The sequence below is a fragment of the Solanum tuberosum genome, unplaced genomic scaffold, assembly GCF_000226075.1.
Source record: "Solanum tuberosum cultivar DM 1-3 516 R44 unplaced genomic scaffold, SolTub_3.0 scf00047, whole genome shotgun sequence".
In the NCBI taxonomy this organism is placed as follows: domain Eukaryota; kingdom Viridiplantae; phylum Streptophyta; class Magnoliopsida; order Solanales; family Solanaceae; genus Solanum; species Solanum tuberosum.
The window spans coordinates 1078353-1093133 of NW_006238973.1; the positions used below are offsets into that span (position 1 = coordinate 1078353).

At 33.2% G+C, this 14781-nt stretch overlaps 2 protein-coding genes across 2 annotated transcripts in view; one reads left to right on the top strand and one right to left on the bottom strand.

Moving 5' to 3' along the window:
* Positions 1-5922, top strand: part of LOC102599998 (uncharacterized) — an 8225-nt gene extending 2303 nt beyond the window's left edge. The window contains exons 2-6 of the mRNA XM_006343537.2: positions 225-497; positions 580-753; positions 1307-1413; positions 3626-3960; positions 4986-5922. Coding sequence (XP_006343599.1) covers positions 225-497; positions 580-753; positions 1307-1413; positions 3626-3960; positions 4986-5563 — 1467 coding nt within the window. The 3' untranslated portion in view covers positions 5564-5922. The remainder of the gene's footprint in view (positions 1-224; positions 498-579; positions 754-1306; positions 1414-3625; positions 3961-4985) is intronic.
* Positions 5923-12505: 6583 nt separating this feature from the next.
* Positions 12506-13978, bottom strand: LOC102585565 (uncharacterized). Its single transcript, XM_006343663.2, has 3 exons — positions 13535-13978; positions 13144-13329; positions 12506-12835 (listed from the first exon to the last, which is right to left on the bottom strand). The coding sequence occupies exons 1-3, from the start codon at positions 13845-13847 to the stop codon at positions 12579-12581; spliced, it is 756 nt and encodes a 251-aa protein (XP_006343725.1). The 5' UTR covers positions 13848-13978; the 3' UTR covers positions 12506-12578.
* Between the last annotated feature and the right edge of the window lie 803 nt (positions 13979-14781).

The window sequence follows — 14781 nt, forward strand, 5'->3', positions numbered from 1 at the left end:
GTAAAGGGGGGGGGGGGGGGGGGGTGTAACCAGCTGAAAGAAGAGTGTTCATCTTTTTTATGAAGTTGTTATCCAAGTTTCCATGATCTTTTAAGCTTGTTTTCAGACTTTGCTAAGATGGTCTCCTGGTTATTATTTTGTTCTTGTTTTTTTTTTGTGTTTGACTTGTCACTGAGGGACTCCAATTTTCAGCTACTTATCTTCATCTCCTGCTTTTTTAACAGTGGGATGCTGGAAATGATGAATTCCCTGTTCCTCCCCCAGAATACAATCCACTTGATGAGCCAAGTCCTTTAGGTCTGAGATTGAGAAAGAGTCCATCTTTGTTAGATTTAATCACGATGAGGCTTTCACAAAACAGTGGTTCCTCCATTGCACCTGAAAACCCTACTTCTGTAAGCAATACGGGAACAAAGGGTGCTTCCACTTCAGTAGCAACTGACAAGCTGAAGGCGTCAAATTTTTCGGGATCACTTCTAAGGATAGGGTCTTGGGAAGTAATTGCCTTGAACTTTGTGCCTTGTTAGTAGATTATCTGTGAATAATTTTCTTTTGGCTAATTTTTCTATTTCGTTTTAGTATGCATCTAGATATGAAGGTGATTTGGTGGCAAAGTGTTACTTTGCTAAGCATAAGCTTGTTTGGGAAATTCTTGAAGGTGGGCTCAAGAGTAAAATTGAGATTCAATGGTCAGATATCATGGGGCTGAAGGCGAGCTGTCCAGAGGATGGTCCAGGCAGTTTGACTCTTGTGGTAAGGCATAAGTTTCCAACCTATTTTTTTTAATGACAGTGGTGTCCAGGGCCAGCTCGGGTGCACCTCGACTAAATCTACAGGAATCTACTAACTCCTACCAGCACAATTATTGGACAACTCTGCCCCAAACCTTTGGGCATATGGGAAGCAATCACCTAGTGTTTTTTGTCTCCTCGGGGATTTGAAAGGACCTCATGACTTCCCCACTTCATTGACCACTAGGCCATGCTTTTGGGGGCTCTCTCTAAACTAATTTCTTAAGTGCCTTAGTATAAGTTTTTTTTTATTAGCAGCACCAAACAGATAGGTATAAGGTCAAATCTCACCATATTGAATACTTCTTTTTCCTACGTAAAAAGTTATTGATGAAGTCCTATAAAAGGACCTCCCAAAGCAAAAATACTTCATCCTGTGAATTGAAACATCGTAAATGTTTGAAAGAACAATTATACTGGTACTCTAGTTTTACTGGCACTATAGTTCTTCTTTTGTTTTGTAAGAAATTGTAGTGTTATCTTCAGTTTGTAGTTTATGGTTTTCTGTGATTCAGTTGGCTCGCCAGCCCCTTTTCTTCAAGGAGACAAATCCACAACCCAGAAAACATACTCTATGGCAAGCGACTTCAGATTTCACTGGTGGACAGGCTAGCTTGAACAGGTAAATAATCTTTACTTCTGTTAAGAAACGACCAATGATATTTTGTATTATCTCGACTGTAGGATACTTATTTAGTCCCTAAATAAATGTTGTTTTATTCACATGCTGGGTACATGTGTACTAACCACCTTCAAGATTATTTATCCAAGGAAAAAAAAAAGTTTCCCAAGGATGAAACAACTCCCTCTATCAGAAGGTGCAGGTATAATAAAATGAGCAAGTTATGAAAAACAGTAGGTATGATGGAGTAATACAAGGGGAAAATAGGACAATTAATGTTATTTATATATGAGTAAATATAAGTATGGCTTGAGTGGTGCACTGCACTTTTTTTATAATTGTGGTATGCGGGCTAGCTTGTGCGCACCTTGATTAATAGTTCTACCTCCCTTCTACAAGGGTTTAGACAAATGTGAAGAAATCACTTAGTGTTTTTGTCTCCACTAGGATTTGAAAAAAATATTGTGCAATGCATTGTCTTGAGAAACTATTTCAACCGTGTGAATTTTCCAGGATTAAACATGCCTTTTTCTACTAGAGGAGCAGGAACGATAAACTTTAAATAACAAACTCAACAAGTTATGGAAGAGAGTTGGTGTGACGGAGTGATAATTAGACTTAACTTCTGGCACTGAAATGGCGAGTACATGATAGGGTATTTGTAGGTGTAGAGATTGTGGTCATCGAGGATGTGACAAGTATCCTATGACTAATGACTGATCCCCAAAACATTACATTTGCGACATTTTCGACAAAAGTTGAGGATATTTGTCAAAATCAAGACAAGTTTCCAATGACTAATCCGCAAGCTAACATTTTTCTTTGAGATAAATTCACAAGCTAACATTCTTTTGACATTTGTCCAATGACTAATTTTTTGAAATATCCTATCTTACTAACACAAAATGTGATTGGTGAAATCGCTGACTTACAATTTGATATACTTCATCAATTATTTTGTGTGTCGTATTTTATCGGTGTAAGTGTGGCTCATAGTCCAACAAGACACCAAACTGATTGCATTTGGACTATGCAAATCCAACAAGTTCTTATGTTCAAAAAATTCTTCCTAACTCAAGCTATACTTGTATTTCTTCATAAATAAAGAACACACTGCTCTGTTTTCCTCTTGTTTTTCCAACAATTAGAGAAACTATTCAACAATGCGAAATACTCCTTTTTATTGTTCTGTTAGTTGTAACTATGCTCCTTGATCACTTTGCATCTCTTTGATGCTTTTTAAAGAAACATACTTCACTTCATCAAAAAAATCAAAAAAAATAATGAAACATACTACTACTTCATTAAAAAAAATGTGAAAGTTTCTCCAAGATTAAACAAGTCTCCTTCTATTATGGGAGAAGGAAGAACAAAATTTAATAACATTAGGCATTATGGAGTGATAACTAGACTAAGAGCTCATTTGGATTAGCTGATTTAAAGTATCCAATAACCTTAAGTGTTGAAAATCACTTTTTGGTGTTGAAACTGATTTTGTAAATAAGCAGTTACGTGTTTGAGTTGAAGTGTTGAAACTGATAATTAGTCGTTGATATATTTGGTAAAAGAAGTGTGATATAATATTTTTTGGGTTAAAATGGCAAATACTCCCTAAGTCCCAAATTTATGTCTCCCTTTCCTTTTTAGTTAGTTTAAAATGAATTTTTCTCTATTTAATAACAAGTTAACTTTAGAACACCGATCTTACCCTCTATGAGATGATTTAGAGCGAGACTAATATCTATGACTTATTTTAGACCACAAATTTCAATAGTCTTCTAGTGTTGTAACTTTATACCCAGACAAACATCATCACATAAATTGGGATGGACGGATGGACGGAGTATGTCCTTAACATTATTTACAAAAAATTTAAACTAAAAAAGTATCAATTGAATGAAGAGGGAGTTGTGAGTTAAAATTCTTAGAAGAAAATTTTGAGTATTAGGTATTAGATAGTAAAATACTTGGTCTAATTGAAAGTGCTTATAAGCTGAAAAGCAACAAGTTAGGGGTCATCAACTTATGAATTTTGGCTCCTAAGCACTTGAATGTTTACCAATATATCGAGGAACCAGATCAGCAATGGAGTGTGATTCCCACCTTAAAAATGCACCAAATATTGAATAACTGAATCACCTTATGTATTCCATAGTTCAGTAGTTTAGCTTCTAATGCTGTTGGTGAATAATACCTCTTTTGATCGGTATAGGCAACACTTTCTACAGTGTCCACTCGGTGTCTTGAATAAGCATTATGAAAAATTGATCCAATGTGATGTGCGGCTCAATTCTCTGAGCAAACAGCCTGAATTGGCCTTGGAATCTCCATATTTTGATACAAAAGCTACTCTGTTTGAAAATCTTGACGAATTGAACGACCATGGCTTAGATCCAGTCGGTTCTGGTAAGGGTTCCCCACTATCAAGCATCCAAGATGCAGCATCACCTGCTGCGGCACAGTCATCTTCGGTGTCTTTTGAACAACCTGATCTCCTTGGTACAGCCCATGAACATTTGTCTAGAGATACCCCTTCTCCAAGCTCAGGTAAGTAGTTCTTCCTGTCTGCTCTTAATATTCCGTGCGTAGATTGTCTATTCTAAGCTCTACAACCTTGATAGGCATCATTCTGTGGAAAATGTACAGCAATCGAGAAAAAGTGTGGGAAAAGAATGCTAAAGCTAACAAAAAGGGATTTTATATTAGTGGTTGTGTGCTGCATTTGTCAGAATCATGCTTGAAGTGTCGTTACTATAATTTAAGCTTTGTGCAATACACATCTACAATTGCCTCTTAATCTGGTAGATATGTTCTTTATACTGGCTATTTTACATGCATACATTCGATAATTAGTTGTGTGCTTGGGATTTCATAACTCTTTTCCTCCACCCCTACCATGTTTAGTGCCATCATTCCATTTCCATCTTCAGCCCGCCCCTTTTTTCTCAACTCTTCGCTATGTAGTTTTCTTCGTGGACTATTTGTGCCATCTTCTTTTCCTCTGTTTATATTTGTCTAATTTCTGCTCCTGAGGTGAGAGATGAGCAAGATAATCTGTTGTCTTTAAACATGGATATTAATTTATCCTTCTGATTGAATATTGGGTTTTGATATCTTTGGTGAGATTCCACTTTCATCTTTAAGTTCATGAATTGTATGGTTATGTTTAAAACTTCTTTGTCATTCCTACAATTTGCAGTGTCTGGGTCAGGATTGATCGTATAGTTCAGACTTCAGTAATTGGACTATCAAATAAAATAAGATAGGGGACAATCCATGTGCCTTTTCCAATTTGTTGATGTTGGCACTTCCCTACAATTTGTAGCTTCTCGGTCTGGATTGATCCAAAGTTTCATATCTTTTGCTAAACATAGGTTTAGAATTTAGATAATAAATGAAATAAGATAGCTAGCATTTCATGTTATGCCCTTTCCACATCTGTTGAAGTTGATGATGTTCAAATACTAAGTTTTTTGATACCGAGTTTGTATTTACACTTAACATCCAGTAGTAGATTACTTCTGTATGATGAAAGCCAAAGTTGTCACCGATTCTTTTCTTTTGATCTTCAGTGATGGATACACATGCTGTTGGGGACAATGCAAACAGCATAGGGTATGATTCTAACAGGATGCAAAACTTGGAGCAATTGAAGGTGCCAGGACTCCGGCCATCAATGTCTATGACTGATCTTGTTAGCCACATTGAAATCTGCATTTCACAACAGATTAATTCTGGAAGTTTGCAGTCTGATGAGGCCTTAGAATGCAAGGGCATGCTGGAGGACATTGCACAGATGTGGCTGAGCGACACTCAATGTACACCAGCTTCAGACGAGAAATCTCTCATGAAGAAAGTGAACTCTCTGTGCTGCCTCTTGCAGGATCCTATTGCGTCTCACGAGCCCCATTTAAATGGAGAAAATCATCTGCAAAAACCTGTTCAATCTACCGATGCTTGTAGCTCTTCTGCATGTGAGAACGACAGAAATAACGAAGAGAACGCCAAGGATTTTGTTGGTGGTAAACTGACACCAAGTATTCCAAGGATAGACTCCTTTGGCGACTTGCTCCTTCATCTTCCTCGTATTGCATCCCTTCCAAAGTTCCTATTCAACATTGTTGAAGATGATGAAAACCAATCCAGATAGCCGTTCTTTTCTTGAGAATGTACTGAAGTTCTAGGCTATAGTCCCCAGGAAAACCATTTGGGTTTTGCCTGTTTGTTGTGGTCCTGTTGCAAGCACACCTCGGGATTCGGAAGACGTTATACATGGAGAAAAACTGGGATTTGAAGATTCTTTGATAATTGGTGAAATTTCTGTCTGTAGAACTATGTAGTAGTAAGATTAATGTTTTTCACCTCTGGCTGAAGAGCATAACATTATATTGTTTGTACAGGGGTTAGGTCAATCAATGTCATTGTCCCAATTCAAGTTAAGTTCCCATTGGGATTATTGTTCCTAAAAGTTTTAATTAGTTGAATTTGATTTCTTTACTTTGAGATTGATTAGATTTACAACACCTTGGATTAGTCGATTAAAAGTAATTGATGAGTTAAGTGTTTAAAAATATTTTTTTCGAGTGTTGAACTTGATTTTGTAGATACACTATTCTATGTTTGAACATAAGTGTTGAAACTGATAATAAGTATTTTAAGTTTTAACGTAACAAATAAATTTAGTGATGCATAGTTTGGTTCATATAATCTAACTATGTTTATTTCCATCATACTAATTAGACAAGTCAATTTCGCGATGAAACACAAATTTATTGTTATAACACAATTTGATGAATTTTGTTTGGCGTGTGTTTGTTCATGTATGTTTCGAAATATGTGTGATCGAAGTTCATAATTTGTTTTGGAATATATGTGATCGACTCTGTTTGAACTAAAATTTTATGGATCTATTGGTGATGACATATTAAAGGCAAAAGTATTCATTACCCCCCTGAACTTGAAGTTTTTTATTCGGTGTACACCTAAATTATATTCCGTTTTAATTACCCCGAACTTGTTTATTCCTCCATCACGTACACCTTTTTCGTCCACCTGCTCCTATTGTGACTACACGCGCGCGACAACTGGCAAAAGTGGTGATGTGGATTTCCACCTGGATAAATAATAGCCACCTAGATAAATTAATATTGCAAAAAATAAATTTCTTAAATTTAAAATTCATTGTTTAAAAGTTATTTTTGAATAAGGGCTGATTTCCGGAACTCCTTCTGGATTTGGGTTTTTCTAGACGTGAAGTTGGTCGATTAAATTTCAAATTTGTCTGAAATTCTTACCAAGTAAGTGTTAATCTTTGTTTCTTTTACTTTTCATTTACATTTTCCCCTATTTTACGTTTAAAATATGCCAAATATGAAAGAAAAATGGAGATTTTACGTTTTTTTACCATTGTAACTTTATGATGTGGCAAAAAATCACTTCCTCACGCGCTTAGTAGAGTGTGTTGTCAATTTCTACGCCAGATGGACAATAAAGGTGTACGCGACGGAGGAATAAACAAGTTCGGGGGTAATTAAAACAAAATTTAGTTTAGGTGTACACCGAATAAAAAGCTTCAAGTTCATAGGGGTAATGAATACTTTAACCCATATAAAATGATAATTCATTATTTTTGAAAAACATACATCACTTTTATAGAATTTATATTTCAAAAAACAAGAATTCGTTATTATCTAGGTTTTTTGTGTGTAGTCTATGATTTATTCAAAATATGTGTGATCGATTTTGTTTGAGCTCAAATTTTATGAGTCCATTGGTGATGACCTATTAAATAATACTTGTTATTTTTGGGAGGTGTATACCACTTTTTATAGTTTATGTATCACGAAACTGAAATTCAAGATCACCTACGATTTTCTTATGTATTAGTCCATGATTTTTTCAAAATATGTGTGATCAACTTCTTTTGAACTTAAGTTTTGTGGGTCATTGATGGCTACCAATTAAATGATACTCATTATTTTCAAAATGCAAGCAACGCTTTCTTTTTGGAGTTTATGTGTTGAATAAGTATTAAGGATTAGTCCATGAAATTTTTGGAATATGTGTGACCGATTCATTTTGTGATTAAATTTTTTGGGTCTATAGATGACAACTAATAAAATAATAGTCAATGTATTTGTTCGTCACTTTTTTGTATTATGTATCACACAACAAAAAATTAGGATAATCTAGAATTTTCATTTGTATTAGTCCATGATTTGTCTATAATATGTGTGATCAATTTCGTTTGAGCTCAAATTTTGTGGGATCATTGACGACGATCTATTAAATGATACTCATTATTTTCTAAAGGAGGGCGTCACTTTTTCTTTTTTGTAAGTAAAGATGTAATATAATAGATTTAAAATTATCTCAATTTTTCGTGTGTATTAGTACATGATTTTTTTGAATTACGTAGCCGACTCTGTTGAGCTCAAATTTAGTTGGTCCATTGGTGACAACCTATTAAATGATATTTATTATTTTCTATAGGCAAACACTATTTTTTTTTGGATTTTATGTGTTATGAAACATGAGTTCAAGATTATCTCAATTTTTCATGTGTATATTAGTCCATGATTTTTTGAAATATGTATAACCAATTTCATTTGAGGTCAAATTTTATAGGCCCATTGACGATGACATATTAAATGATACTTATTGTTTTTGAAAGGTGTATATTATTATTATTTTTGGAGTTTATGTTCCCGAAGTAAAAAATTATGATTATCTCAATTTTTTGTGTATATTAGTCTATGAATTTTTTGAAATATGTGTGACCGCCATCATTTGAGCTAAAATTTTATGGGCCTTTGGTGACGACCTATTAAATGATACTCATTGTTTTTAAAAGACGTACGTATCGACAACCTATTTTGGAGTTTATGTATCATGAAATAGGAATTCAGAATTATCTCATTTTTTTGTGTTATTAGTCCATAATTTTTCTAGAATATGTGACGACGCCGTTTGAGCTAAATTTTATTGGTCCTTTGATTTCTACCTTTTAAATGGTGCTCATTATTTTCGAAAGATTGATGTTTCTTTTTTGGTATTTATCTATCACAAAATAGGAGCCCACGATTATCTCAATTTTCATGTGTGTTAAATTCGTTTGAGCTTAAATTTTGTGGGCTCTTTGAGAATGACCTATTAAATGATTCTCATTATTTTCGAAAGGCGAAAGTCACTTTTTTGAAGTTAATGTGTTACGAGATAGGAGTTTAAGATTATCTCAACATTTCATGTGTGTTAGTCCATGAACTTTCCAAATTATGTGTGACTCCATTTGAGCTCAAATTTGTGGGTCCATTGATAAAAACCTATTAAATGATACATATTAATTACGAAATTTGGAGTTTATATGTCAGGAAATAGGAATTTACGATTATTTTAATTTTTTGTGTGTATTAGTTCATGCACTTTTTGGAATATGTATGACCGATCCTATATGTACTCCAATTTTGTGGGTCCAATGGTGACAACCCATTAAATAATACTCATTATTTTTGAATGGTGTAAGTCAATCTTTTAGGAGTTTGTGTCACGAAATAGAAATTCACGATAATTTGAATTTTTCGTGTGTATAAATTCATGAATTATTAGTAATACGTACAACTGACTCTGTTTAAGCTCAAATTTTATGAATTCATTGATGACAACCTATTAAAATGATACACATTATTTTTGAAAGACGTGTCGCTGTTTATGGAGTTTATGTTTCACGAAATAGAAATTTAGGATTATCTTAAATTTCCATCTAATTAAGTTCATGAATTTTCGGAATATGTGTGAATGACTTCAGTTGAGCTCAAATTGGGTCCATTGGTGACAAACTATTAAATGATACACATTATCTTCAAAAGGTTGTCGCCTTTTTTTAATTTATGAGTTGCAAAGTAGGAGTTCAGGATTAACTTAATTTTTCATGTGTATTAGTAGAAATTATGTGTGATCGGCTCCGCTAAAGATCAAATTGTTTTGGTCCATTGTTAATGACCTATTAAATGATACACACATTAGGTATAAACCACTTTTTTGAAGTTTATGAGTTACGATGCATGAATTCACAATTATCACAGTTTTTGTGTGTATAAGTCCATGAATTTTCAAAATATGTATGACCAACTTCGTTTAAGCTCAAATTTTGTGGGTCCACTAGTAACAATATATTAAATAATAATTATTGTTTTCAAAAGGCATACACTGTTTTTTAAGAATTTATGTTTCAAGATTAGAAATTCAGGATTATCTAGGGTTTTTGTGTGCATTGATCAGTCCATGAATTATTCAAAATATGTGTCACTGACTTTGCTTGAACTTAAATTTTATGGATCCATTGGCGAGAACTTATTAAATGACACTCATTATTTTCAAAAGGCAAACGTCGTTTATTTTGGAGTTTATGTGTCACGAAAGAGAAATTCTAAATTATCTTAATTTTCATGTATATTAGTCAATTAATTTTCTGAAATATGTGTGGTCGAGTCAATTTGAGCTCAAATTTTGTTGATCTATTTGTGACGACCTATTAAGGGCATCTCTAACCCTACACTCTATTTTACTCTTCAAATATAGAATTCTCTATTTTTTCAGACAACCAACTCCAATCCAATTCTCTATTTTACTCTCTAAAAAATAATCTTTTTCTCTCTTGTCAATTTTATATTATTATTTCTATTTCATTTTTGTTTTCTTATTTCATAATATAAATATTTTCTTTCTTTTTGCCAAACAATCATTGTATATAATTTCATGTAATATAAAATTTTGAATTTTTGAATTTTTTTATTTTATATTAAATTTATTTTATTCTAAATTTCTAAAGAACAACTATCAATAATTGCAAAAAGAAATCAACAAACACAACCGCAATCACAACCACAACTTCCCTAAATCATACACTAATTCCTTTTTCGAATATCGTTAAATCTAGAAACGACCTACCGGATTACTAAATTATTATTGTGATTATTAAAATTATTATGTTATGCATACTATTGTATTGTTATCTTGTATTTAAATTATTATGTTATGTATTATATTTTTAAATTAAATTTTTTATCTTATCATTTAAATTTTGTGCATTCTTCATGGTGAAAATTAATAATAACATCAAATTGTATCACAAAGTGGCGAAAATTAAAAAAAAAATTAAAATATTGTTAATTTGAGATGAAAGTAGTAGATATAAAATAAAATATTTTTGAAAATGTTATATTACATTTAAAAGGAATCACGAATATTAGAGATTTAATTAATAGAATTATATGAAAAATAATATGTTAATTACAAAATAGTAGAAATAATAATATAATATTCAAAAAGTGAATAGAGAGTATGAATAGTAGTTCTCCAAATTTGGAGAACTACTATTCAACTCTCTATAATTGGAGAGTGAGGGTAAAATAGAAATATTATTAATTCGGAATGAAAGTAGTATATATTAAATAATATATATTTTTTAAAAATATTATATTACATTTAAAAAGAATTACAAATATTAGAGATTTAATTCATAGCCTTATATGAAAAATAATATGTTAATTACAAATAATAACAAAATAATGAAAAAGTGAAACAGAAAGTGTGAATAATAGTTCTCCAAATTTGGAGAGCTACTATTCAACTCTCTATATATGGAGAATAAAGAGTGAAATGGAGAGTGGTTGGAGAGGACATTCTCTATTCTACTCTCCAAATATAGAGAATGGAGAGTAAAATAGAGTAGGATTGGAGATGGTCGTAATTCATTGATTTTGAAAGGGTTAAATCACTTTTTTTGGAGTTTATATGTTACAAAATAGAAATTCAGGATTATCAAGGTTTTCCGTGTATATTAACCCCATGAATTTTCATAATATATGTGACCGACTTGGTTTGTGGTCAAATTTTGCGTGTTCATTGGCGAAGACCTATTAAATTATACACACATTATTTTTGAAAGGTGTATTCCACTTTTTTTAAGTTTATGAGTCACGATGCATGAATTCACATTTATCACAGTTTTTGTGTGTATAAGTCCATGAATTTTCAAAATATGTATGACCAACTTCGTTTAAGCTCAAATTTTGTGGGTCCACTAGTAACAATATATTAAATGATAATTATTGTTTTCGAAAGGCATACACTGTTTTTTAAGAATTTATGTTTCAAGATTAGAAATTCAGGATTATCTAGGGTTTTTGTGTGCATTGATTAGTCCATGAATTTTTCAGAATGTGTGTCACTGACTTTGCTTGAACTTAAATTTTATGGATCTATTGACGAAAACTTATTAAATGACACTCATGATTTTCAAAAGGCAAACGTCGTTTATTTTGGAGTTTATGTGTCACGAAATAGAAATTCTAGATTATCTCAATTTTCGTGTGTACTAGTCAAATAATTTTCTGAAATATGTGTGATCAATTCCATTTGAGCTCAAGTATTGTTGATTCATTTGTGACGACCTATTAAGTAATTCATTGATTTTGAAAGGCTTACATCACCTTTTGGAGTTTATGTGTTACAAAATAGGAATTCGGGATTACCAAGATTTTTCATGTATATAAATCCCATGAATTTTCATAATACATGTGACCGACTTCATTTGAGGTCAAATTTTGTGTCCATTGACGATGACCTATTAAATCAGACATTGTTTTCAAATGACGGAGCTGTCATTTTTAGAGTTTTTGTGCTACGAAATAGCAATTTAGGATTATCTCAGGTTTTCGTGTGTATTAGTCCATGAATTTTCACGAATAATCTGACAGACTTTGTGTGAGCTCAATCCATCACAAACTTTTTGGCAAGCAATACCTATTGCTTATTCATAACTGACATCTCTTATTTTACCATTTTAGGGTCCAGAAATGTGTATTAATGATTATCGAAGCTTTCCGTGTGTATTAGCACATGAATATTTTGAAAAACGATCAACGTACTCTGATTAGCATGAAACTTGACTGGTATGAACAATACACAGAATACTGAAACTAGACTTGGTCCATCACAAATAATATTGAAAACTTAGTCTCAGTAAACTTGTATTGCTAAATTGACAAAAAAACATAAAAATGTGAACAAAATGAGCAGTTGAAGTTGAACTATAAAGAGATCTGTACACCTAGTAAAATCACTTCAAGCTGCTTCAAGAATGCCCTCAACAAATTGATTGAGGCTCAAGACATGCAACTGAGACAAAAAAAGCAAGGAGGATCACTAGAGTTCTCCTCAGGGGTAATACCCTCCAAGCATATGGCGTGAAAAGAGTGCCCACATGACAAAATAGCAACACTTGGGAGAACGGAAGGCTCAGCATCATCATTATATTCATATGCATATGCATATGCATCTGCATATTCATCAGGCATGTCACACAGATCATTTTCGCATATTGGGCAAGTGACTCCCGATGAATGAAACTTTTCATCCGAACCTGCAATTTACAAATTATTGGTCAGCAATTGCACTAAAGCAGAGAACAGAAACTTGCACCTATAAACATGCTGCAATGCATATGCTGGTGACACTGCCTTTTACCGTTAAATGTTATCCTTAGACGAGAACAGCACAAGGATCATGTCATTGAAATCCTTGTGCTTGGTGTGCACATCAACATGCTACATCATCTATAGTATGATGGAGTTTAGGATATCTAACAATGAGTAGCTTTTTTGGTCCCTAAATATCTCTTAACAAACTGTATAGCATTTACAAGATGAGGAGAGAAAATCTTGGACATACCTTCCCAAGCAATATGATGGATGGGCTCTTCATATCCTAAGTATGTCTCGCTAATTCTAGAAGGCTCCTCGGTACTTGTGGATGATTTAGACTGCCTGATGAAGGTCGGAAGCCTTGTCTTTCCTGCCAAAGCGCGGCCAGGAACCGGAGGTGGAGCTGAAATCCTCTTGATTTGCTGGACTTGAACTGCATGACCAGTCAGTAGAAATCAATGTTAGAAATCTCCTGAAGCAATAGTTGAAACAAAAGTATATGGCTTCTCTAAAATGAAGGAAAGAAGTATTATTCACGCTGATAGTAAAAGGTAATTAAATAAACCCTTAGCACCAGACATGAACATTGACTAGCAATCAATGTTAGAAATCAGAAAGGAAAGGAAATTTACTCTTACCTTTTTCCTTTTTGGTCCTAATTTTTCTGGAAGAGCTAATTGTGTGAGAGGAAAATGAACTTCGATTCCTTGTCTCAGCGCGGATCCTCAACTTACGTATACTTTCAGATTCTTTTCCACTCAAAACTTTTGTGGTTAAAGCATGTGATGAATTCTTCTTTAGAATCTGGGCATCCTTCTTGCTAGATAAAACAGGATATCTCCCAACAGATGACACTGGAGTCAAAAGTGGGCGTTCTAACTGCTTTTCCACAACTTCACTACGGATAGAGCCATCCGTTTTACATTCCCAACCTAAAGGGCTGCCAACCATATTTGATAGTCAGATGATCCTAAAAGTGCTTCGTTCAACAAAGCAGCTAACGTAAGCTGCAAATCACCTTAGCAACACCAGCCCGCCAAGTAGTGTATGGGAAAGATGAATCCACAACAGACTTGTTTCTTGCTACTGCAATAACCACAACAACCGGTCACATCTTGCTGACATATGAAACCATGATAGCATCTACAAGACATGCATATTATTCATTGCTAGATAAATTCGATTGCTCAAAATTGTCCATAAAAGATAGTAAGTTTTTCCCTCTATTAATACAGTTACCAATCATTAAATCCAAAACTACCACAACTAAACCAAAGGGTCAGCATTACAGCATGTACAAATTTGTATAGGACCTATTTCTATATTAAGTATATCCAACCAAAAAATTACACGCACTCGTGTTCTAATAGATGCATGACATATGTTTGTAAATAGGTTTTTAGCACTAAACAATAGTTAACTAACATACATTTTCACCTTGCTAAATCATGTAACTATAGTAAGTGTATATGATGAGTATTTAACCTTCCTTTTCCTAGTTTATTACATCTAAAACTGACAGAAATAACTGAAGGATCACTATAAAAAACCTACGAGAATTGAACTTAACTATATCACCAATTAATCCTATTCTCAGTTTAGTGCATACACAAACCTTACCCCTACCTTGGGAGGTGGAGAGGTCGTTTCCAATAAACCCTCGACTAAAGAAAAAACATGATAAAGTAGCTTGGAAAAAGAAATACCATAAATGAAGAAGCCTCCACAAAACAAAATACTAAAGATAACATGACAAAGCATTCTGAAGTCAATACTAGACAAAATTCCCAAAAAAAGAAAACCCCATATAAAGAATAACACCAAAAATCAACAGCATAATCAGTTCTAGAGTCCAGTAGAAAAAAAAAATTCACAGAACACAATA